This window comes from Talpa europaea (genome assembly GCF_964194135.1).
Source record: "Talpa europaea genome assembly, chromosome: X".
NCBI lineage: Eukaryota > Metazoa > Chordata > Mammalia > Eulipotyphla > Talpidae > Talpa > Talpa europaea.
This window is the reverse complement of record NC_140081.1, coordinates 87,685,108-87,711,648: the sequence shown is the minus strand read 5'-3', so window position 1 is coordinate 87,711,648 and position 26,541 is coordinate 87,685,108. Positions and strand designations below refer to the sequence as shown.

Here is a 26,541-nt window from a genome sequence, read left to right as displayed (position 1 = left end):
GACAGCATCATGCCCTTGCTGTTGCCCAGGTCTCTTTACCCAGCAATGCAGCCTGTGACCCAGGAGGCAGCTCCAACTGCAAAATGGAAGCCTTGGAAGTACTTTGCAGCCTCTGCTTGGCTGGGCGAGGCCAAGTCAGGGGATGGGCGGTAGAAAGGTTATGGGGGTTTTAATGACAGCCAGGAATATTTTTTTAGGGGTTGGGGGAGAGTAGACATTGATTTGTTTTTTAAAAATATATCACAAGGTTCAAGTTTTTAAATATAGTAGCAGTAGAGACTACGGAGACTTGTTTGCACTACGGGTGGGGGAAAGCTCAGTGGAGAGTTGGCTGGGTCGTGTTCACTACCAAGAGCAAGACACAGGAAGACAAAGGCCGACACAGGCCATGTAACCGCGCGACCTCGTCCTCCCTCATGATTTAAAAACAAAAGTGGAGAAATGAGGAGTTACGAGAGTGTGAACACATCCTCAGTATCTCCAGAAAGACAGGACAAACACATGGCGCTCAGATGGCTGAGACCCAGAGCTGGCGGCAGGTTAGTTTCTGTCTACACAGCTGATCTTTAGCCGAGAGGCCTGTGCAACTGAACACTTCTCAAAATCCTGCTGCTGGATTTGAAACTTGTTTTGAAACTTAGCTGTCATAAAGGTTTGGACCTTTCCTCCTTTTGGCCAGCTCGCTCAACAGAAAAGCACTCCGTGCCTCTGACCCAGAGGTTCAGGGTGCTAGGACCCAGCCACAGAACAGCCGACTAGCATTCCAGCGAGGTGGGACAAAGAAAGAACAAATAGTAAAGGAAAGCCCTGCAGGATCCCCAGGATGCCAAGGAATGTGGAGAGCAAGTCGAGCAGGGCCCCTCTCTGGGCTGATGGTCTTGGACGGGGCAGGGTGGGCACATCAAGAGATGATGGCACCTGTTCTGCTCCCCACTCTGTCTCTGGTGAATGCTCTCACCCTCCCGTGCATCTGGCCTGTACCCCGGTTCTTGTATAAATAAAATAAATCTTAAAGAGATGATGGTGGTAAACCTCATGAGACGGGAGCATGTGGGTGAAGGCCTGAGGAGGCGAGGGGGCAAGCCTGTGCAGAAGAGCATTCCACTGGAGGGACAGCGCCATCAGATACCATCAGGGGGGTGCATTCCTGGAGTATGCTAGGGACAGCAGGGGCGCCAGGCAGCCAGGAGCCCAGTGTGAGGAGGAGCAGCAATAGGAGAGGCGGTCCCCAGGGAGGTGGGGAGGGGAGAGGGGCAATCGTGGAGGGCCTTGTAAGCCATGATCAGGTGAAGACTTTTAAGCAGTAAACATTTAAGTCCTTCCCTGTTCTCTGATTCTCTGCTGAGCACGGAAAACTCCATCCTGAGATGCAGTCTTTCCATTTCTTTCTTCTAGCTTCCTGGGGTGGAAGAATATTCTTTTTGAAGCCCTAGAGAGAAGTAAGCTCTTCTGCCACCTGAAATCTCTCCTGCTGGCAAGAACCTGGAGCCTGCCGCCATGCCATCTGAGGTAAACAATTTGGACTTATTTTACGAGGCCTTTTGAAAGAGTTAAACATTTCAACTATTTACACAGAGGGGGAAGAAGACCTAACCCTCAAATGTCTCCCAGGCCAGCGAGAGGATAAAATGAATGCTTACCCACGTATTGCTTCCAAAATTCAGTCTACAAAGAAACAAAAGAGGAAAAATTAATGGTAGTCTTTAAAATGTTTCAGAGCTGATGCCTTCTCTTTGATTGCATTTATAGCGTCCCTAGCTGGATGGCTGTTTTCAAACTCCAAAGTGAAGTTTTTATTTTTGTGTAGGTTTTCTGTGCTTTGCCTCTGAAGGATTTGATGCGGACATACTCACCGTTTTTTCAGTGTTTTCGAAAACTTCTCGTGCTTCTTCAAAATTGCACTTTTCCTCTATGCATTCTCTCTCCAGGTTTCCTTGAACAAACTCTTCCAGTTTACCCGAGTTATATCTCTTTGGCCGGTTCAAAATTTTGGTGGCATTTTCGTGGTCAAGAAAAACTGAAATGTAAAAGAATTATAAGAATTATTCTTTAGTTCCAGACCAAAGAAAGCATCATGAAAATGAAATGCGCCTCTTAAGAAAGCCTTTGTTTTTAATCCAAATAATCGCAAAGCCCATTCATCTTTGGGGGCGTGGAGCCAAAATCGGTGGCTGTGTCCTCATGCTGTGTGCACATGGAGATTTAGGAATTAAAATTCAAGTCTGCTTTCAGTCAAGAGAGCGCCAGTAATAAAAGGTCATATTTCCAATGGTATTGAATTTATTTTGGATGAAAAAGAAAGTTCTCAAATCAACAGTTTAGCTGCACACTTTGTCATCATTTGAAAATAGCTAACGGGGGCCTCCCCGGTGGTGCAGCGGTTGAGCGCTGGGTTGCGAAGCTGCCCGCAGCCTCTGCAGCGCCGGTTCGATCCCCGGCTGCCGGGTGAGGGTCCCACATGGCACGCAGACCTCTCCTGCCGCCCGCTGCTCCCCTCAGCAGCGTATTTCATCAGTCTGCCTGCTCTGCTCCCCGCTCTGGCTCTGGTGAATTCTCTCACCCTCCCGTGCTTCTGACTGTAGCCAGTGCTTGTATAAATAAATAAATAAATAAATCTTTAAAAAAAAAAAAAAAGAAAATAGCTAACGGATCCTTCAAGTAGGACCCATCACCTGGCCAGGCTGTGTTTTCAGGATGTGGTTGCCCGGATGACTTTTCACCAAATTTCTCTCGGAAGAACAGAAGCCTATTTGCGGTCCAACGGCAAATGCAAACCCAGTGTCTCTCACTTGATGTTGAAGCTCTCGCTGCATTAATTTTTGTATCTTGAGATTCCCAGCCCTCTCAGTTGGCATGTGTTAAAGGAATTCCAGTGATGTCTTTTCTGAGGTACAGGATGTGGTTGATTTTCACTGTGACAGCCTTGCCTGTGGGGACACTCCTGAGCTCTGGAGGTAGAAACACTAACCTAGCCCTCTCCTGCCTCCTTCGCTTTCTCTCCCTTCTCTTGTCAGTCTCTCTTTCCCACTCATGCCTCTATCGATCAGGAGAATTTATTTCTGTAGTTAATTACAGGCACTCAAGGAGTTGCCTGGAGATATTCCTTTCTTGAAGAGACTCTCTGACGCATCTCAGCAGGCCCAGGTGCTTGTAATAGGAACTTTCCAGGGCATTTCGGGACCGCTTTCTCATTAACTAAAAAAATAAAATCAGGAAAAGCAACAAACTAAACTATATTCCTTTATTTCATGGCTGCTATTCAGTCTGCGGACCCTTCGAGTCCCTTGACCACCCGGCTTTTCTCTTGCTCTGCAAGACCTCAGGGCTTCTCTTTCTTGTTCAATTGGTTTAGATTTTTCTCTCCAACTCTTCACTTGCCAGCTTTTTCCGCTCCTGTACCCCTTCTTCAGTGCTGCCATACCCTGCCATACCCCAACCTCTAGTTCAGCACAGTCATCTGCCACCTTCCTTTTGAGGCAGCTGAGCACTGGGGGGGATCACCAGGCTGCACCCCATATTGAGGTCTCCCAGCCTCCACCGGGCCCTTGTCTCTGCTCCCAGTTCATTTGCTTGGCCCCGGGACAGCATGCATGTCTGCACCCACTTGCAGCGTGGTCAAGCAGGAAAACGGGTGTGGAGTCAGATGACACCTGGATTTCAGTCCCACATTCGCCACCTGCTGGCTGTGTGACCTTACGCCAGTCACAGCATCTCTGACGCTTAACTTGGACAAATGTCAAACAGGCAAAACACCGCTACCATCACGTCTGCCTGTTGCTGACAGGATCAGTGAGGTGAGCAGCGCGGGCTGCTGTGTCGGTTCTTCCCAACTTTCTAGAATCCCTTTAGGTCTTGACCATGCTTTTCTGTAGCTCTTTCCCTTCTTTGCTGCCATCCAGATAGTGAAGTGACTATTGTCAGATCAGTGGTCACTTCCAAGGGGTAATTTGAGTGTGTGTTTCCTAACAGCTCTGGCACACTTGTAATTACTGCTGTCTCCCTTCTGCGGGTACTCGTCCCATGAATCACTCTCTTTCCCTCCAAACGTCCTTGCCAGGGCCAGGAGGAGGGCGAGGTCAGTAAGGCCACTAGGGCACCCAGTTGGAGGGGTGTGCTTTGTGCGAGTCCATTGGTGCCCCGGGCACCTTGCGGGTCTCTCCCTCATCCCGCCCTGACTCCACAGAATGTTTTGACTGTGCTGGGCCATGGGACCCCCTGCTCTCTCCCTGCACCCTCATGCGCCTGGTTGTCACCACTGAGCTCCCAACAACTGTCTCTCGTTGGCTAGAACCTCCGGATGCCAGGCTGTCCTCGCTGCTCCTTAAGTACGCGGTCGTGATGTGGCAACCACAGCTGGTGTTGAGTGAAGGCTTCTGATGTGCAGCACACTCTGCGCCCACTGTGTCCATCCATCCTCACAGCCGCCCCGCGAGATGACACCATCCTCTCGTTTTTTTGGAAATGAGAGCAATGGCAGTCCGGAGAGGCTCTGCCCCTTGCCCTGGGTAACAGACAGCAGCGTTAGAGCCCCGAGCTGGCCTTGGGCAGCCAAATGGCACAGCCCACGCTCTCAGACACGGCTCTGTGTCCCATAACCCCATCAGGGGCCTGAGACCCACTGCTGGCCCTTCCGCTCGCCTTCCCTTTTCCTACCCAGTGGCTAAGTCCTACTTCCACTTCCATAACTTCCCTCACATTCCTTCCCCTCATCTCTGTTCCTGCAGCTAATGATCAGGATGTGTCTTCCTGGATGATCTCAGGACCTTGGGACAGGTCCCCTTGTCTTGCCACCCCCCCCCAACAGTTCACTGGCACGTGGCCAGGTGCAGGTCCCAGGTCCGCCACCAGTATTCACAGTTACGCCCCTGGGGCCGCCTCAGGGTGGTCTGTCATTCCAGCTCCTTAGTCCAGGTCCTTCGTCACCCGATGAGCCGCCCTGCCCAGCTAGCCCGCCTCACTGGGTGCTCGGTGTTCAGAGGGCACTGACTTCCTGAAACCCACGCAGCCTTCGTGGAGCCACGTGACTGGTCTTCTCTGCCCACGATGCCCTTGATCAGGCTCTGACGGAGAGCCAAGCGGCTCGTTAAGTCCTGCTCAAAATGTCGTCTCTCTGTCCCGCGCTCCCCGAGTTCATGTATCCCTTTCTCTGTGCTCCGTTAGCCCTGGGACACACTTTGCTGTTGTGTATCGACTCTTTGTATCGGCATTTCTTTAGGTCAGAGAGGGCTGGCTTCTGCTTAGCTCCTTCCGCAGTTCCTGGATGTGGCGTGGCCACTCTGTCCTGTAGAAGGCACCGATGATGCAGCCTTTCATTCATTCATTTCATTCATTCATTCTGAATGAAAGACAGTGTCGGTCTGTACACTTTACAGAACCAAATTGAGTTCACAGAACAGTTTTGATTTCAAAATTCCAAATCGATGCAGAAATAAATAAATGCAGCAGGCCTGAAAATGCAGCATCTCAGTAAATCATTCACAGAAACTGCTTTCAGAAGCCCGTGAGGGTTTAACAGTGGACGTGAGTGCGGCACCAGTACCGGGGCCTGAGCGAGGCTGCCCTGGCCCTGTCCTCCAGGGCCTGTCATCTCTGCCGGGACTCCAGAAACACAGTCCCTTTCTCCTCAGTATTATCTGCCGTTCATACATTTAACCTCCCTTCAGATTTATCTCTTCTCGTCATCGTCTCCCCAGCTCTGAAACCCTTTTCTCTCATTTTTCTCTGCATCTATCCTTTCTGCAATGTCTGAGGTCTGCAAGGGGGCAGGAGCACTCTTAAAACCTCCATCATCTCACCACTTATCTTGAAGGAAGGGCTGGGAGCCTCTGTCCTCCGACACTGCACACTGATGAGCTATGTGTGAAGACTTCGCTTTATGTCCCACTTGTGAGTTTTCCAGCAGTTTCTTTATTCCTCGACTCTACACACTTTGCTAGTTTGATTTAACCTTTGCATTCTCGTATCATTATTTCTGCATTTCAGTCTGACATCATGTCTGGAGTGGGGGCACAGAGCCAGTCTGCTTTCTCGGGATGATTAGGGTTGGCACCCCTGATCCTCATGTTGTCAAGTTACGAGATTTGATGATGGTAGGTTGACAAGCAAGTGTGGTAAATCCTTCCTGTGAGAACATGCTGTTTGTCTGAGTGGGATCATTTCTTCCCTGTGCACCCTCCTTTGGGGAGCGTGTCCAAGTTATGAACAGCTCGTTGTGAATAAACAAATGGATATTCATTGCAGTGACGAAATTCCTACTTTTTATGTCAATTCTTGGACTTAACATTGCTCCCCTAAGTGCTCAAGTGGGTATTGAATTTCCCCACATATTAACTCCAAGATGTTTAGAATCAGAGACAAAATGATTTCTTCCCAGTCCATGAAAAACTTTCATGGTAAATGACTTACTGAGTAGTTTAATGTCTGTATTTTAACTGAAAATTTAAATTTAGGTCACATAATGATACAGGTTTTTAAAATGCGAAACATGCTTCATTATATAGTGCTAAACTTTGAAACACTTGCATCTTAAAATCAAACTTTTTGCGTTAATAGCAGTATTGTTTTCAGCCTTAATGTTTCCCATTTTGATTTCAAAGTGGTGAATTAAAAGTCAAAACAACACAGTTCATTTTTTCTTCCTATCTGCTATTTCCTTATTAAAATATTTTCCCATTTTTCTTACACAAGGAGATGACTGATTTCTCACAGAAATTACATTGCAGTTGATAGGCCCACTGAGTCCGCTTGAAAAACATGTACCATCAACATTGTAACTGTTTAGTTATGAAAATGAAGAAGACCCCACTAGCAGAGAAACTACCTTCCAGCCCACATGCTGACTTCCAGAATCTCAAACATTGCTGTCGAATCCTGTAACCATTTTTTTAGTGAAGAAGACAGTACAGACATTTCTAGATCTAAATGCAGTTTGACTCAATCTATCTTTAAAAAGGAAACCAACCTGCACATTCAGCAGCGAGGAGACACCCTAAAAGGCAGAGGGTGAAGAGCCCGGGCGACTCTGCCATGGTGGTGAGCACGCAGCACCTCACGTCTGCGAGCAGATTGTGCAAGTAGCAAGTTGACCAATTGTTCCAAAGTACAAGCTGAGCTGTATTTACTTCTGGGAAACAATGTTCCTCTTCCTCCGTGGGCCCTTGGACTATTTCCAGTGGCCTCCTGGGTTAAGTAGAGTGAATGGGCAGTGGCCATCAGCAAATGCCACCTCTGAGTCCATGGACTTGGGCCACAGTGGCTGATCTGAGGCTGAAGCAAGAAGTCCCACGTCATTAGAAAACAGGGGTAGGTGGAATGGCTACAGTGGCTGTGGCAGCCACATTCACCAGCTCTTCCTGTCTTGTTCTCTTCTGGTCGCATTGACATCAAAAACTTTAAAGCTAAGGAGATGCAAAGAACAAAGGCATGTGCTCAATTACTTCAAAATACCCCTAGGGCTTATAGAGCCTGAATCATCTAGTGGATCCTTTATGCTCCCTCTCACAAGGAGGAGTTTATAACTTTTGTTGTGTTCTGTACTAATAGGGTGAAACATGGACTCTGTCTCATATGTGTGTGTGTGAGTATGTATGTCTGCACATACGTGCTGCTTATATTTATATATAAATAGATGACATTTCTGTATGACATTTCTGTAACAGCCCATAGTAATATATCATACTATTTCACAGGGAGTATAAAAAGCTCATAACAGTATATTATTTACCTACCATTCTCTCTGCTGATGTGATATGTAATTTATTTCTACATATGTTATAAACCCCATCTTACATTATTATTACTTTTGCTCTTTGTGGGCAACAATTTTTAGGGCTTTTTAAACAAACGTGGTATAATAGTTTATTAGTTTCAGGTGTACTGCATGAGAAGTTATTTGTTTTTATTATGAAGTGATCAGCACAAGAGTCTAGCCAACATCCTTCTCCATACAGTTACGCATTTTTCTCTTGTGATGAGGACTTTTAAGAGGTATTCTCTCAACAACGTTCATATATGTAGTACAGTATTATTAACTAGTCGCCTTTTGATTCTGTCTACCCCGTTTTGGCCATCCCAGCCTCTGCCTCTAGTGATCACCGATCTCTTCTGTGTCTATGTGCTTAGGTTCTTTTTTAGATTCCACATGTGAGATCATGATTTGTCTCTCTTTGTCTATTTCACTTAGTATAATGTCCTCAAGGTTCAACCATGTTGTCAGAAATGGCAAGATTTCATTCTGTTTTTATGGTTAAATAACGTTGCATTGTGCATATGTGTACACCAAGTCTTCTTGCCCCAACACTCATTATTTTTTTCTTTTTTAATAATAGTTATTCTAACAGGTGTGATGTGATATTTCATTATTGTTTCAATTTGCATTTCCCTGATACTGGTCATGATGAGCATCTGTTGACCATCTTTGGGAAAGTGTTTTTTTTATTTTCATTGGATTGTGCTTTTTTTGCTATTGAGTGCTATGAGTTTTTTTTTTAAACTCATATATTTTGGATATTAGCCTCTTAGATATAATTTGCAAATATTCTCTCCATTCAGTAGGTTGCCTTTTCATTTTGTTGAATTCTTTGCTGTGCAGAAACTTCTTAGTTTCACACAGCCCCATTTGTTTATTTTTGCTCTCTTGCTGTTGCTTTTGGAGTCAGTTCCAAAAAAAAAAAAAAAAAAATCAGCCCAAGGCTAAGGTCAGAGAGCTCACTGCCTATGTAGTGGAAAGAATAGCAATGACCTAAATTACAGTTTATGCAGAGAATGTGCTTGACTGCCAGGTGATTGGTCAGGCTCATTGGTCAGGCTCTTCCGCAACGCTCCTGATTCCTCCCGGGTCACGTCACTCTCAGGGCTTCTGCTCCAAATGGGCTCAGTCTTGTTCAGTTTTTCCTGATCAGTGTATTTCTCAACCTTCTTAGTTTTCTTTCTTTTTTTTTTTTTAGATTTATTTATTTATTTATACAAGCACTGGGTACAGTCAGAAGAGCAGGAGGGTGAGAGAATTCACCAGAGCAAGAGCTGGGAACAGAACAGGCAGAAGGACCGAAGTACACTGCTGAGGGGAGCAGTGGGCGGCAGAAGAGGTCTGCGCGCCATGTGGGACCCTCACCTGGTGGCCGGGGATTGAGCTGGCGCTGCAGAGGCTGCGGGCAGCTTCACAACCCAGTGCTCAACCGCTGCGCCACCAGGGGAGGCCTTTTCTTAGTATTCTTTTCATTCTTTTATCCTTAACAATTTCATCCCCATTATCTGAGCCAACATCTTCAATTTTGGACTTTTCCTCATCTTTGTCTTCCTTTTCTTTCTCACCGCTCTCTTCCTATGCCTCATCATCACTCATTTCTTTCTCGCATTCCTTCTGCAAATAAAGTGTGATGGGATGGGATAACCTGCGACCTGAGTGCTTCTTCACCACTTCTTTGACTCTATTCCTCTAGTTCTGTTACTCTGACTGGTCTTCTTTAAGGTGGAGGGTCACTTTGGTATCCCAGGCAGTGGGGCACTGTGGTCTGTCTGCACATACACAAGACTCCCAGGCAAGCTGCTCATCATCTTTGTGCATTGTGACCACAAACCACTTGCTCAGAATAAATGCCACCCCCAATTTGCCCCTAATTTGCTGCCCCCAATTTTCCCATCATAGAGATGTCTGCACCAGCCTCAGTGGTTCCCAAGACCAGCTTTTGTCATGCCATTGCCGGTGTCCACCAGAGGCCATGTGCATTCCTGGGGGTTGGGGTGATGTCAATTTTCAGCTCTTTCCCACAGTCCAGCTTGGAAGGGTCTGTCAGGCTCTCATAGCAAATCTTGTTTAAGGCACCAGAAGTGTTCCTGGTCAGCTCCTCAAGGGGAATTTCCTTGTTGGAATGGAAGTTATTGATGATGAGTGACGGAATTTGGGTGATTTCTACCTGGAAGGCAAAATTCTCTACCTCCTCCTCTCCAAGGTGCACTTTCCCAGACATCTTACAGGAGAAGTGTTGCAAATGCTAGAGAGCAGGGTGGGTAAGGATCATGCCCTTCTCACTCTTTGCACAGGGGCGTTTCAAGAGAAGAAATGTAGGGCACTGATTTGAAATCTTTCCTCTTTTTATCAACACCACTGCTGCAAGTTTCCTCCTTGGCACTGTCTTAGCTACATCCCGCAAAATTGACATATTCTTATTTTTATTCAATTGGACATATTGTTGGATTTTCCTTTGACATTTTCCATAACATGCAGCTTATTATTTTTAATTTTTTAAATATTTATTTTATTTTTTTACATCATTTTTCATTTTTGCACAATGTATGCATTTTCATCTTGGTTATAGTCCCCATACAATTCCCACCCCTCCTTCTTGTTTTGATCCTACTCCCCTGCCCCCATAGTGTGTCTCTGGTTTTTAGTTGCTTGTTGCTTGTTGATTTTTACTTTATTATAATTAGTCTTTTTCCTGGTCCCTTATTTAGGTTTTCTAAATTCCTGGCATGTAGCTTGTTTATTTTTTTTTATTTTTTTTTTTATATAAATTTTATTGTTATATTCCCCATACAATTGCAGCCCCCCATTCTGACCCCAATCCCTCCCCTCCCGCCCCCGCCCCCCTAAAAGTGTCTCTGGTTCATAGTTTTTTGTTGATTTTGATTTTCACTTTCTTATAGTTATTCATTTTCCTGGTCCCTTATTTAAGTTTTCTAGATTCCTGCTATGAGTGAGACCATCCGGTATTTTTCTTTTTCTTTTTGGCTTATTTCGCTGAGCATGATCCCTTCCAGCGCCATCCATGTTGCAGCAAATTGCATGTGTTTATCTTTTTTGAATGCTGAGTAATATTCCATGGTATATATGTACCACATCTTCTTGATCCAGTCATCTATTTTTGGGCATTTGGGTTGTTTCCAAAGCTTAGCTATTGTAAACAGTGCTGCTATAAACATAGGGGTGCAGGTGTTCTTTGGAATTGATGTTTCTGTGTCCTTTGGGTAAATACCTAGGAGTGGAATTGCTGGGTCATATGGAAGCTCTATGTTTAGTAGGTCCAGAAATCTCCACACAGCTTTCCACAGTGGTTGGACCAGTTTGCACTCCCACCAACAGTGCAGAAGAGTTCCTTTTTCTCCACACCCTCGCCAACATTTGTTGTTGCTAGTTTTTTTAATATGTGCCATTCTCACTGGTGTAAGATGGTATCTCATGGTAGTTTTGATTTGCATTTCCCTGATGACAAGTGATGTTGAACATTTTTTCATATGCCTGTTGGCCATTTGCATTTCCTCTTCAGAGAAGTTTCTTTTAAGCTCTTCTGCCCATTTTTTGACTGGATTATTTTCTTTGTTGTTGTTGAGACTCATCAGCTCTTTGCAGATTTTTGTGATCAGTCCTTTATCATTAGTGTTGGGTGCAAAAATGTTCTCCCAGTTGGTGGGGTTTCTCTTTGTTTTTGTTATTGTCTCTTTTGCTGTGCAAAAGCTCTTTAATTTGATATAGTCCCAGCTGTTTATCTTTGCCTTCACTATCACTGCTTTGGGTGATGTGTCTGTAAAGATGTCTTTGATGTGCAAATCACGTAGTGTTTCGCCTATATTTCCTTCTATATATTTTATGGTTTCAGGTCTTATGTCTAGTTCTTTAATCCATTTTGAGTTGATTTTTGTGTATGGTGTGAGGTGGTGGTCAAGCTTCATTCTTTTGCATGTAGCGACCCAGTTTTCCCAGCACCATTTATTGAACAAACTTTCTTTGCTCCAATGCATAGTCTTTGCTCCTTTGTCAAAGATTAGTTGACCATAAACCTGTGGGTTTATTTCTGGATTTTCTATTCGATTCCATTGGTCTGTATGTCTGTTCTTGTTCCAATACCATGCGGTTTTGATGATTATGGCTTTGTAGTATAGTTTGAAGTCTGGGAGTCTGATGCCTCCATTCCCTTCTTTTTTTTTCAGGAGAGCTTTGGCTATTCGGGGTTTTTTGTGATTCCATATGAATTTCATCAATAATTGTTCTATTTCTTTGAAGAATGACATTGAAATTTTGATTGGAATAGCATTGAATCTGTATATTGCTTTTGGAAGGATGGCCATTTTAATAATGTTTATTCTTCCAATCCATGAGCAGGGGATGTCTCTCCATTTCTTTGTGTCTTCTTCTATTTCTTTTAACAGTGTTTTATAGTTTTCTTTGTATAGGTCCTTTACCTCTTTTGTTAGATTTATTCCCAAATATTTGATTTTTTTTGTTTCAATAACAAAAGGGATGGTCTTTTTGATTTCTTCTTCTTCAGATTTATTGTTTGTGTATAGGAAGGCTACTGACTTTTGCGTGTTGATTTTGTATCCTGCCACTTTACTGAACTGATTGATGAGTTGAATTAGCTTTTCTGTGGAGTTTTTGGGGTTCTCTATGTATAATATCATATCGTCTGCAAATAGTGATAGTTTGACTTCTTCTTTTCCTATTTGGATTCCTTGGATGTCTTTCTCTTGTCTTATTGCCCTGGCTAGGACTTCCAGTATTATATTGAAAAGCAATGGTGAGAGTGGACATCCTTGTCTTGTTCCAGATCTTAATGGAATTGCTTTCAGCTTTTCACCATTGAGAATGATACTGGCTGTTGGCTTGTCATAGATGGCCTTTATGATGTTGAGGTATGTTCCTTGTATCCCAAGAATTTCAAGGGCTTTTATCATGAATGGGTGTTGCACTTTGTCGAAAGCTTTCTCAGCATCTATTGATATTATCATATGGTTTTTATATTTCTTTTTGTTGATGTGTTGGATAACGTTGATTGATTTTCGGATGTTAAACCATCCTTGTGCCCCTGGAATGAATCCAACTTGGTCGTGGTGAATTATCTTATGGATACATTGTTGGATTCTGATAGCTAAAATTTTATTCAGGATTTTTGCATCAGTGTTCATTAGGGAGATTGGCCTGTAGTTTTCCTTTTTTGTGTTGTCCTTGTTCGGTTTTGGTATTAGTGTAATGTTGGCTTCATAGAACGTGTTTGGTATTGTCCCTTCCTTCTCAATTTTTTGGAAGAGTTTGTGAAGGATAGGCACTAATTCGTCTCTGAATGTTTGGTAGAATTCATTTGTAAATCCATCAGGTCCTGGGCTTTTGTTTTTGGGGAGGTTTTTGATTACCATTTCAATTTCGCTAATTGTAATTGGTCTGTTTAGGTGTTCTATTTCTTCTTTATCTAGCTTTGGGTGATTGTAGAGTTGTAGGAATTTGTCCATCTCCTCTAGATTGTTAAACTTGTTTCCATATAACTGTTCATAGTAGTTACTGATTATTCTTTTGATTTCTGCTGTGTCCGTTGTGATTTCTCCTCTTTCATTGATGATCCTGTTTATTTGTGCTTTCTCCCTTTTTTCCTTTGTGAGCCTGGCTAGGGGTTTGTCTATTTTATTGATTTTTTCAAAGAACCAGCTCTTGGTTTCATTGATCTTTTGGATTGTTTTTTTAGTTTCAATTTCATTTATTTCTGCTTTGGTTTTTATTATTTCTTTTCTTCTACTGGTTTTGGGGTTTTTTTGTTGTTCTTTTTCTAGATCTTTGAGCTTCGAGATTAGGTTGTTTCTTTGTGTTCTTTCTTGTTTCTTGATGTGAGCTTCTATTGCTATATATTTTCCTCTTATTACTGCTTTTGCTGCATCCCATACATTTAGGATATTGTTGTCCTCCTTGTCGTTCAATTCAAAAAATTTTTTAATTTCTTCTTTGATCTCCTCCTTAGTCCAATGGTCTTCCAGTAGTGTGGTTTTTAATCTCCATGAGGTAGGAAAGTTCCTTGCCTTCTTTTTATGGTTTATTTCTAGTTTGATGCCTTCATGGTCAGAAAAGATGGTTGATATGATTTCAATCTTGGTGTATCTGTTGATGTTTGTCTTGTGCCCCAGTATGTGATCGATCCTGGAGAATGATCCGTGTGCGCTTGAGAAAAATATGTACTCCATTTTTTTGGGGTTTAGTGTTCTATAGATGTCTGTTAAGCCCAATTGCTCTAGGTCTTTATTTAGAGCTTTGGTTTCTTTACTTATTTTTTGTCTTGTTGATCTATCCATTGTTGATAGTGGTGTGTTGAAGTCTCCCACTACGTATGTGTTTTCTCTGATGTCTGTTTTCAGAGAGGACAACAGTTGTCTGATATATTTTGGTGCTCCTTCGTTTGGTGAGTATATGTTAATGAGTGTTATTTCTTCTTGAAGTATTGTCCCCTTGATCATAATGTAGTGACCATTGGGGTCTCTTTTTATCTTTTTGAGTTTGAAATCTGTTTTATCTGATATAAGTATAGCTGTTCCTGCTTTCTTTTTTGGTCCATTTGCTTGTAGGATTGTTTTCCATCCTTTAACTTTGAGCCTATTTTTATCTTTTGTAGCTAAATGTGTTTCCTGGAGACAGCAAAAGGTTGGGTTTTGTTTCTTAATCCAGGCTGCAACTCTGTGTCTTTTTATTGAAGAGTTTAGTCCATTTACATTTAGAGTTAATATTGATATGTTAACATCTGTATTTGCCATTGTGTTTGTCTTTCCTTTGATTTTATTTATTTATTCTTTTAATAACTTTTTAATTTTTTTTGGCCTTCTTTCATTGTTATTCGTCGCTCTGAGGTTCTGGCTTTAGGACTCCTTGTAGTATTTTTTGGAGTGGGGGTTTAGTTGCAATGAAATTCCGGAGTTTCTGTTTGTCTGGGAAGGTCCATATTCTTTCTTCAAAGAGGAAGGAGAGCTTTGCGGGATAGAGTATTCTTGGTTGGCATCTGTTTTCTTGGAGTCTGTTGACTATGTCCCTCCACTCTCTCCTTGCCCGTAGTGTTTCTTCGGAGAAGTCTGATGTCAGCCTGATTGGTTTTCCTTTGAATGTTATCTGTTTCTTCCCTCTTGCCAGCTTCATTATTTTTTCCTTGTCCTGGATTCTTGGGAGCTTTACTATTATGTGTCTTGCTGTATTTTTCCTTTCGTCGTGGAAGTTTGGTGTTCTTCTTGCTTCTTGTATATCAATTTTCAGCTCCTTCTTCACATTTGGGAAGTTCTCTTCAATTATCTCTTTGAATATTTTCTCTGTTCCTACATCTCTCTCCTCTCCTTCTGGTATTCCTATAACTCTTATATTTCCTTTCCTCATGGAGTCAGATAGTTCCCGAAGTCTTTCTTCGTTCTTTTTCCTTCGTACTTCTCTTTCCTTTTCTGTTTTGGTTCTTTTTATTTCTGTGTCTTCAAGATTACTTATTCGTTCTTCCATTTCATCTATTCTGCTTTCATTGCTTTTCCCAGAATTCTTTAGTTCTTCCATTAATTCTTTGATCTCCTGCATTTCTTTTACTTCCCTCTTTAGGGACTCAATTTCTTTCTTCTGACCATTGTTTTCCCTCTCTAGGGACTCAATTGCATTCTTCTGATCGTTGATTATTTTTCCCTTATCATTGTTTTCCTTTATGACTTCTGTCAGTTTTTTAATCACGGCAATTTTAAATTCTCTTTCTGGAAGGCTCAGAAATTCTTCCAAGTTATTGTCGTTGCAATCTGGGGGCTGGCTTTCTTTTTGTGGTGTGCTTTTTCTCTGGAGAGTTGCTAGGTTGCGTGTGGTTCTTCTCCTCCCTACTGTCTGTTTTCTAATTTGCCGTATGCGTTGGGACACTGTGTTGTTGGGACTTGCCGGCATCTTGGGTGGGCTTCTCTGTTCCCCACTGGTTCTTCCAGGAGTCATCTGTCAGTTTCAAGCAGCCTTTACTGGAGAAAGGTCCCTGTTCTAAAATGCCGATGTGGGGACACACTCCCCTGTGCGCCTGGTCTGCCCCCCTCTGGGCTTGGACTGCAGGCCAGAGGGGGTCTGGCGTGGGCGAACTTCCCCCGCTCACCTCTGGCTCCTGAGGAAGCCTTCTGCAGGTAGTTTTTACTGAAGAAATGTCCCTGTTCTAAAATGGTGATGTGGGACACACTCCCTGCGCTTCTGGTCTCAGGCACACTCTTCTGCGCGCCTGGTCTGCCCCGGCTGTGGGTGCTCGCTCTCCCTGTGGGCTCAGACTACTTGTTCAGAAGGGGCCCGGTGTGGGCTAACTCCCCAGCTGGCCACTAGCTCCTTCAGTAGCCTGTGCTGGGGTCAAGTCGCTAGGTGGCACCAGAGATCTCTCCTAGAGCCCTTGGGGAGCTGATTTTCCACCCCGTGGGACAGGGAGCAGAGCGGGGATGGTAGGGTACACCTCAACGGCTTTGGGGTGCTGTGTCTGCCTTGTGCCCCACCGTCGTGGGGAACCCACGCCCCTAATTTCGTGCCCCGGGTCTCAGTTCCAAAGCCCTCAGTTCCAGGACGCGGGCTGTAGCCCAGATCAGTGGCGCGGGAATGGCGCCTTTTGAATCCCGCTCCCCTGCCTGGGCGCCTTGTTCCTGCTCACTCAGGGAGGGCCTCCGCCGTCTCCCCGCAAGCCTAGGTCGCAGGCGCAGGGCCCTGGGCAGCTGCAATCCGAGCGCCGCTTTCGCGCAAGCTTACCGGGCGGCCGGGGCTGTGTGCTGGTGCTGGTCTCCTCCTGGGGGGCGGGGCTCTCTTTAATTGCTCGTGGAGCTCACCTCCGCGGTGGATCCTGCAGGGTTCGCCTCAGCTCCCGTTCACGGGGTGTGGTGGCTGAAATAGTTCCTTTCCACTCACAGTCCCGCTTGCTGCATCCGTTTTTCTTGTTGGCCGTTTTGGTTTGTTGTTTCCCTCCTTTCTGCCGGTCGGAGAGTGCTGACTTTGTGGGCGGGGGAGGGGAGCAGGGTTCTGCGCTTCCCTCCCTTCTCGTCCTCTTTTATGGCAACTTTCTTCTTCGGGCAGTTTGCTGGAGTCGTCCGTTTATCTTCCGTGTCCCAGTTCTCACTGGGACCTGCCGCTTTTCCTCCCTATTAACTTTTTTTAATGGGAGATCTTACTCACAGCGTCTCCTCGCCGCCATGTTGCTCCACCCCTTTTCCATGTAGCTTGTTTAAAAGGAAGTTGTTTAATTTTCATGTGTTTAGGTGTTTTCTTGTTATCTTTCTGTTATTGATTTCTAGTTTGATTCCATTATTGTCAGAATACACCCTGTGATTTCAATTCTTTTAAAATTTGTTGAGATGATTTTTATGGCCCAGAATATGGTGCATATTTGTAAATATTTTGTGACTATTGAAAAATAGTGTATTCTGTTGTTAGGTGGCATGCTCTGTATATATCAATTAGCTCCTGTTTGTTGATTGTGCTGTTTAGCTTCTTGCTTTACTGATTTTCTGTCCAGCTGTTCTGTTAGTTGCTGAGAGTGGGATGTTGAAGGTCCCTAACTATAATTTTAGATTTTCTGTTTCTCCTTTCAGCTCTGCCAGTTTCAGCTTCTTGAGTTTTGAGGCATTGCTTTGTTGTGTGATACATTTAGTATCTTTATGATTCCTTCATGGATTGGTCCCTCTAGCACTGTACGTTTTATGTACCTTTCTATCTCCAATCTTTCTGATAATTCTGATGTTTACTTTATCTAATATTAATATAGCCACTCCTTCTTGTTTTATTATTAATAATCACAAGAGGTATTTTTTTCCCTATCCTTTTACTTTCATCTTACTTATGTTGTTGAATTTGAAGTGAGCTTGTAAATAGGATCTACTTGGGTCATTTTTTAAAAATCATTCTGCTAATTTCTGCCTATTGGCTGGTGTATTTAACCATTTTTATTTAAGATAGTTATTAAATTATTAGTATGTAAGTCCACCACTTTATTTGTTTTATTACCTTTTTCCGGTTCTGATTCTTTATTCTTTTCACATGCATTTTTGTGGGTTACTTAAAAAATTTTGAGTATTGCATCTTGAATTTTTATGGTATCTTGTATAATTTTTTTAGGTGTTACTCTGAGTTTTACAGCATCCATATATAACTTATGACAGTCTACTGATACCAGTATTTTAATATTTAAAGTGAAGTATGAAACTTACTTTGATTTTGGTCCCTTAACCTTCCCTACTTTTAAATATCATCATCCTGATAACTAGATGGTTTTTTTTTTTTGGTGGGGACTAATTATAAAATGTGATTTATGAAACTCATGAGAAAAGGTATTGTCTATTGAATATATTCACTTCTCTGTTATTTGCATTGCTTCATCTTCCTATCCAATTCTTTTGTCACTTCTTTTTGAACAACTCCCTTTAGCCATTCTTTAAGGGTAGGTCTGCTGGCAACAAATTCTTTCCATATTCCTTAGTCTGACAATGTTGTTGTTTCCCCTTCATTCCTAAAGGATAGTTTCTCTAGATATAGAATTTGTGATTGACATTCTTTTCTTTCACCAAGGACTTGAAAAATATTGTGCTATTTCCTTTTAATTTCATGGTTTCAGATGAGAAATCTACTGCCATTCAAGTTGGTTCTTTTCTACCAGTAATATGTCATTTTTCTCTGGCATTCTAGCAAGACTTTTCCCTTTGTTTCTAGTTTTCAGAAATTAAATTACATGTTTGGCTTGAATTCTTTTGGTTTTATACTGTTAGGGGTCCATTCAGCTTCTTAATAATGTGTCTTTTCACATCACCCAAAGCAGTGATAGTGAAGGCAAAGATAAACAACTTGGGACTACATCAAATTAAAGAGCTTCTGCACAGCAAAAGAGACAATAACAAAAACAAAGAGAAACCCCACCAACTGGGAGAACATTTTTGCACCCAACACTAATGATAAAGGACTGATTACAAAAATCTGCAAAGAGCTGATGAGACTCAACAACAACAAAGAAAATAATCCAGTCCAAAAATGGGCAGAAGAGCTAAAAAGAAACTTCTCTGAAGAGGAAATGCAAATGACCAACAGGCATATGAAAAAATGTTCAACATCACTTGTCATCAGGGAAATGCAAATCAAAACTACCATGAGACACCATCTTACACCAGTGAGAATGGCACATATTAAAAAAACTAGCAACAACAAATGTTGGCGAGGGTGTGGAGAAAAAGGAACTCTCCTGCACTGTTGGTGGGAGTGCAAACTGGTCCAACCACTGTGGAGAGCTGTGTGGAGATTTCTGGACCTACTAAACATAGAGCTTCCATAGGATCCAGCAATTCCACTCCTAGGTATTTACCCAAAGGACACAGAAACATCAATTCCAAAGAGCACCTGCACCCCTATGTTTATAGCAGCACTATTTACAATAGCTAAGTTTTGGAAACAGCCCAAATGCCCAAAAATAGATGACTGGATCAAGAAGATGTGGTACATATACACCATGGAATATTACTCAGCATTCAAAAAAGATAAACACATGCAATTTGCAGCAACATGGATGGCGCTGGAAGGGATCATGCTCAGTGAAATAAGCCAGAAAGAAAAAGAAAAATACCGGATGGTCTCACTCATAGCAGGAATCTAGAAAACTTAAATAAGGGACCAGGAAAATGAATAACTATATGAAAGTGAAAATCAAAATCAACAAAAAACTATGAACCAGAGACACTTTTTGGGGGGTGGGGGGCGGGAGGGGAGGGATTGGGGTCAAAATAAGGGGGTTGCAATTGTATGGGGAATATAAAAATAAAATTTATTATTAAAAAAAATGTGTCTTTTGCCAAAATCAAGAAAATTTCAGCTGTAACATCTTTGGCCCCACTTGCTCCTTTCCATCTGGAGATCTGAAGACATGAATGTTGCATCTATTTTATTGTCTCACTGTTCAAGAAGTCCCTTTTTGTTTATATTAGAGCACATTTTCACTCTTAGCAAGTAAATTCTGTCAATTCATTGTTGAGTTCTATTGAACTCTATAATTTCACTGATTCTATCCTTTGTCACTCACTCCTACTCTGTTCTGTAGAGTTCATCTAGAGAGGTTTTTAAAAAATGCGCTTTAGAAAAATTGACGTCATTGTGGTTGACAACACTGTGTATTATTTAGGGGAATAGGTTTACAGCTCTTCTGATATATGTTACCACACCACATCCATCACCAAATTACCCATAGTCCTCCACCGTAGTCTTTTGGGTTTCCTGCCTGCTTTGTTCCCACCTGTACCTTCCCCCTCTGGTAGCCTCAGTTTTGTGGTCATATTTTTAGGGTTTGTTTTGGTTTCCTTTTGTCTGTTCCTTTGTCTTTTTTCCTCTACATTCCACATATGAGCAGCTTTTTTTTTTTTTTTTTTTTAGCTTTCATTTTCACAGAGATTTTCTACTTTTTGTTTGTTTCACCAGAGTTTGTATTTGATTGTTGAAACATTTTTATGGTGACTACTTTAATATTTTTGTCAGGTAATTCCAACATCTGATTCATTTCAGTATTGACATCACTTCATCATCTTTTCTCATTCAAGTAGTGATTTTCCTGGTTCTTAGTATAATGAGTGGTTTTCTGGACATTTCCTCTAATATGGTGGTAGATTCTGGGGCCTATTTAGCAGACATTCTGTTTTCCCTAACAGACAGGTCCTGGCCTATTTCTCTGAGTTCCAATTCCTATTCTAATTTTATTTTTGTAACCTTTGCAGTGTTATTTTGGTAATTAAACTTCCAATTCAGTTGATTGTTATGTGATATGGAGATTAACTTGGTGAACCTAACCCAATCAGGTATGTCCTTTAAAATCAGCAAGTTTTCTGAAGTTGAGAGCAAAAGGAAAAGTCAGAGTCAAAGTACTTGACAGATATGATGATGTATTAGTGGCTCTGAAGATGGAGCTATATGAAAAGACAGAAGAATGTTCTCTAAGAGCTAAAAGCCATCCTTGGCTGACAGCCAGCATGAAATCAGGAATTGCAGTCCTATAGCCAAATGGAATTTAATTATCAACAACCTTAATGAATCTGAAAGTGGATTATTCCCCAGAGCTTCCAGATAGGAGCCTTAACTTTGGCCTTGTGAAACTCTAAACTGTGATCTCACTTGAGATTGCTTGCATTTCTGTTTACAGAACTGTGATATAATAAAAGAGTATTGTTTTAAGGCACTAAGTTTGTGGCAGTTTGTTATGTGACAATAGAAAACTAACACTCCATCATTAGTATTTCATTTGTGCTAAACATTGCTTTCTTCCTGAAGTTCTTTTTTTAAATGTTGATAACTTTGGAAGGATAAACACATACCATCTCGTAAACATTACTTTGCATTTATAGAAACTTTCTTGTTTTAGTTTTTATATTTTAGTCTATTGTGCATCTTGAATAAATTTTGCCTATGAAGTAAGGTCAATATTTGAGGCTTAAATTTTTGTTTTATGCAAACAGGGATTTTCTTCTAGTACTATTGATTAACAAGACTATTTTTTCTCCCTCATATTACCTTGCTCCCTTTATCAAAAGTCAGTTGACTCTGTATATGTGAGTTTATTCCTGAAGTCTCTATTCAGTTTATATTTTAATTTATACAGATGGAAGTGTATTATATATCTCATTGTGTATTTAAAAATATTAAATTCAGTGATACCATTTTAGGATTTATTGTTATGCACATAACTAATCAAATGCCTCCAACTATTGCCTGGTGAGCATTTTGTCCTAACTTCTCTCCCAGTCATCAATATTTATATACCTTAAAACACTCTGCTTCCACAGATACTGCCACAGTGGACACCTTCTTAGGAGACCCCCCCTGAATGATGTGATAATTTACTTGGTATATATATTCAGGAACAAAATACCTGTGTCTGAGGGTATACATATTCCTGATGTTTTGAAGCATTGGCATATTGTTCTTCATTTTGGTTACACCAATCTACACTCCCATCAGCAGTGCCTATAGATTTCTATACTGTGCATTCATGCCAACAACTGGGATTATCTTCCTTTATAATTTTTGATAGTTTGGAAGAGATAAAGTGCTATCTTGTTCTTTTATTTGATATTCCATTTTCTATACATCTCTGAATGCTTTTCAGGCTTTTGCGTTTCCTCTTATAAATTGCCAGCTTATAACTACTATTGTCCATTTTTCTATAGGGGTTGTAAATTTTAAGACTTTCCTTGAATATTCTCAATGTTTATCCATTATCAGATTTAGACATTTCAAATAATGTTGCCCATTTAGTCATATGTCAATTAACATTGTCATTTTTTTATACTTTGTTCTCAATTTGAATGTTTTATATCCATCAGTTTTTGTTTTGTGGCCTGTTTTGAAAGTTTTGTGTACATACATCTCTTTCCCAAGGGCATAAAGATATTCTCTTACATAAAAATATTTATCTTCCCCTTGTCCTTTACTGTCCCCAACTCTTAACTTCAGAGTCCTCACAGTTTTTTTTTAATATCTGATAGTTTTTATAAGCATTTTTCATTGTCCAGTCATCTGCTATGAAATATGCAATATTTGTCTTTCTCATTTTAATTTGCTTCACTATGCATAATTCCCTTGAACTCCCTCTGTTTTGCTGTAAATGGTGGCATTTCATCTTTTCTTGTGGCTGAAAGGAATCCCATACTGTGGCTATACCAACTCTTCTTGAGCTAGCTGTCTGTAGATGGACATTTAGGCTCTTTCCATGACTAACTATTGTAAATAGTGCTTCAATAAACATTGTAGAATGTATACTTTTTGGTGTTGATAGTTGTATGCTCTTTGGACAAATGTCTAAGAGTGGAATTGTTGGATCATGCAGTATTTCCATTTTTAATTTTTTTAAAGATAAACCCAGATTGCTTTCCATAATGGTCACACCAATTTACATTCCCACCAACAGTGTAGTAGTATTCTTTCTCTACATCCTCTCCAGCATTTCTTTCTGGAGGTCTTTTTAATATGTATGCACCATTCTCATGGGTGTGAGAGTGTTGTTAACCTGCATCTCTCTCTCTTTTTTGAAGATTTATTTATTTATGCATGCAAGAGCTGGAGTGCAGGCCAGAGTCATGGGAGGATGAGAGGATTCACCAGAGACAGAGTGGTGAGCAGAACAGGCAGAGCTCCTGAAATGCACTGCTGAGGGGAACAGAGGGTGAAACAGGAGAGGTCTGCTGTGCCATGTGGGTAGCTCCCTGGCCAGGGATCAAACTTGTGCTGCAGAGGCTGTGGACAGCTTCATAGGTTGCGTCTTAACCCCTTGTGCTACCAGGGAGGCCCAACCTGCATCTCTCTTATTGGAAGTGATAATGAACATTTTTTCATGTGGCCTCTTGGATCTCCTTTCTGGTAAACTATCTGTTCATATCTGCTCCCCAGTTATTAGTTGTGGCCTTTTTTTTGTTGTTGTTGAATTTTGTTACTTTTTTAACATGTATCTTTGATATTAACCTTTTCGTTTTATCTGTATGAATATTTTTCCCATTCAGTAGGATGTCTTTTTTACTCTTCTTATATTTTCTTTCACTCCCATAATTTATTAATATTTTCATAGTTAATGTGATTTTTCCTAAATTAAGAATAAAACAGCCAAAGCTTATGTCGCTAGATACAGTAGTGTGGAGGAATTAGAAAAGTTCTTTAACCTCAGCTTTTCCTTTGCATATCTCCTCTGCTCCAGGGTTAAGTGTGAGGAAGACAAACCTTGCATCATTGCTGTGAAAGAATGAGCCTGCAGTGGGAGAATTAGGAGGATGTTAATAAGTTGGGGCAGAAACTGCAAAGGAGAATGAGAGTTTATTTGGGGGTCTTAGGAATTGTGATTCAGGAGACACAGATTCAAGATGCCCTTGACTTATGTTCCAAAAATGGCAAGCATAGGCTTCTTACCAAGTAAGGATGAAGGTTACATAAATTTTGAAAGAGTTGTGATTGGTGCTAGCAAAGAAAAACCATTCTTGGTATACATGACTGGTTACTAAGTTAGTGTTGGTTCGAAAAGTCCCCAAAGTTCCCTGTTTGAAACGGTTGATCTTCCAAGAAGGCTGTGGTTTTGTGGACGGCAAGTACCATTTCTGTCTGAGTACGGATCTGCATAATCTTCACCTCCTTCATGGCCTTTCGACTTCTTTTAGGGCCCTGTACACAGTAAACTCCATTTTAGATGTTCTTGTTCTCCGGGATAATGGATAGTGGTTAGTGGTGTTGCTGTTTGTTTTTGTTTTCAGGTGAACATAGACCAGCAAACATATCCACAATCAGATGTAAGCACCCAAAATAACTAAAGCTGAATGGAAATGCATTTTTTTTAAAAAGATTTTATTTATTTATGCATACAAGAGCTGGGATACAGGCCAGAGAAGCGGGGAGTGAGAGGATTCACCATAGACAGAGTGGGGAACAGAACAGGCAGACTGACTGAAATACACTGCTGAAGGGAGCAGTGAGTGAGACAGGAGAGGTCTGCTGCGGCCATGTGGGTTGCTCTCTAGCCGGCTGGGGATTGAGCTCATGCTGCAGAGGTTGCGGATTTCTTCATAGTGCAGTGCTTAACCCCTTGTGTCACCAGGGAGGCCCCTGGAAATTCATTTTTAAATGTCTATTTTTTTTCTGATTGTATTCCCTGCATCTTAATTTGCATCATTATAAGTGATAACTTGTTTGCCATTTGTCAGCTGTTTCATTTGTATGTATTTGGTGTCTCTGTGTGTGAGTTTTTTTGAGGGGTTGGGATCTTGGCTTTATTCTTGTTCTTGTTCGACCAGAACCAAGTAAAGGTGCTTTGCACACAGCAAGGACACAGCTCATGCAGATGAAATGGTTCTGTTGGCAGAAACCAGGAGAGAGTTTAATCATCAACTAGCCTTGCTCTCTGTCAGTAGCCAAAAAGATTTTCTGTTTTTAATTCTAAATCCAAAGCTTTTATTTTTAGCAGGTGGTCCCCATTTAAGTCTCTTATAATTAACACATGGACTGGTATTGTGTCACATATTTTAGAACAAGTCTATTTTGTTATATTGAGCACCTATTTCTGCACAACAAATTACCACAAAATTAATGGCTTGAAACAGCACATGTTTATTATCTCACAGTTTTTGTGAGTCAGAAGTCTAGGTATATCTTAGCTGGGTCCTTTATGAAGGGTCTTACAAGGCCACAGTCGAGTTTTCCAACCATACTGTGTTATCATTTAGAGAATTAACTGGGCAAGGACCTGCTTCCAAGCTCACTTAGGTCAGAATTCATTCGCTTGGGCTTATGAGGACAGAAGGCCTTGGCTTTATGTTGGCTGTTGGCTTTCCTCAGTTCTAGAGACTGCCCACATTTCCTTGCTGTGTGGGTTTCCCTAATATGGCCACTTAGAGCCAGCAAAGATTCTCTAAAGCTAGACTGCTAACAAAGTGAAGTCTTATGCAATGTAATCTGATCACAGGAGTAACATCCCATCAGTTTGGCCATTTGTATTGGTTAGAAACAAGTCACAGGTCCCACCCACACTCAGGGTGTCATAGAAGCACGTAGATACCAGGAGGAGGGCATCATGGGAAACTTTTTGTTGATCTCAGCCTATTGATACCGTGACTGACCAGCCCTTTGGGTTCTTGTGATTGCAAAAATGCCCTTCAGCAAAAAACATCAGAAAACTTTGAAAAAATAGAGATTTATTACTTACCAAGGTTAGCCCCCCTGCCCCCCTGCCCAGTGCCTGAGGGGAACCTTCTCCAAGCCATAGGACAGGAACCTTCCCCAGGCCATGCGACTGGACTGTGGCCATATTTTCCTTTACCCGGCTACCAGTTCTCCCCTGTCCTCCTTCTTTCTCCCTTTTGCCCACACTTTCCCAGGATTGCGATGCTCGTAGATTCCAATTCTTTTTGTTCTTCTTTGGAGTTAATAAAATATTATTTAGTATTCCATTTTATTTCTCCTTGGTCTTTTAAAAACAGCTGCATTAAGGCATAGTTAACCAACAGCAAACACATATGTCAAGCATGCACTTGTCATCTGTTTTGTCATGGACACAGCTGTGAACCATTGCTATGACCAAGATACTAAACGTATCCATCATTTTCCAAACTTTCCTCAACGCTCCTTTGTCGTGTTTCCCCCATCTCTTCTCCTCCCCCCTTTTAAGTTCCTATGCAGTAACTAGTTCCAATGCTGTGATTTATTACATATTCCCCAGACGTAGGAGTTTTGTGAATATTTTTAATTGTCTGTTTCTTAAACTTGATTGTAAGCTGCACGAAAGTCGAAGTATGGTCTGTTGTGCTTACTTTGGGTTGTCTGAATTTATAGGTTACTTTTGAAAAAAATGAATGATTGAGAAAATGTCTATAAACTGCTAAATGCATCATACTTTATAAAATAAATGGTATTTTTCTGTCTTAACTGATCCCTGTCAACTGTATCTCATACTCAGGGAGGGCTATTAATAGGGTGCTACTATTGTCAGTCAGTTTTGCTTGCCTTTGATTAGAGGGAGCAAGAGAAAGCCAAAGGGAAGGCCATGGAGGTGGGGTATTGAGGTACATCTGACTGACATATTTATACAGTTTTATAGATACTCAGTCTTGTAACTGACGGCAAGAGGATTTGACTTTTTTCAATTTGTGGTTTTAAGATTTTGGTTGCAGTAGTGGATGATTTGTGAAGTAACCACTCTCATCTTTTCTGCTGAAGGAACGTGTTGTACTTAATCTATTTATGAATTCAAACTGGAGGATACAGTGATAATCACTTAGCATCTGCTCTGTGGAAGAATCTGCGAAGGAGCCTGGGGAGAATGA

The 26,541-nt window shown here is 41.7% G+C and overlaps 1 protein-coding gene across 1 annotated transcript in view; it reads right to left on the bottom strand.

Annotated features, from left to right (window-relative positions):
- F9 (coagulation factor IX) overlaps positions 1-7,129 on the bottom strand; it is a gene marked incomplete at its 3' end in the record, with an annotated part of 32,484 nt that extends 25,355 nt beyond the window's left edge. The window contains exons 1-3 of the mRNA XM_084258854.1: positions 6,962-7,129; positions 1,854-2,017; positions 1,641-1,665 (exon numbers count right to left, since the gene is read on the bottom strand). Coding sequence (XP_084114980.1) covers positions 1,641-1,665; positions 1,854-2,017; positions 6,962-7,028 — 256 coding nt within the window. The 5' untranslated portion in view covers positions 7,029-7,129. The remainder of the gene's footprint in view (positions 1-1,640; positions 1,666-1,853; positions 2,018-6,961) is intronic.
- Positions 7,130-26,541: the final 19,412 nt, after the last annotated feature.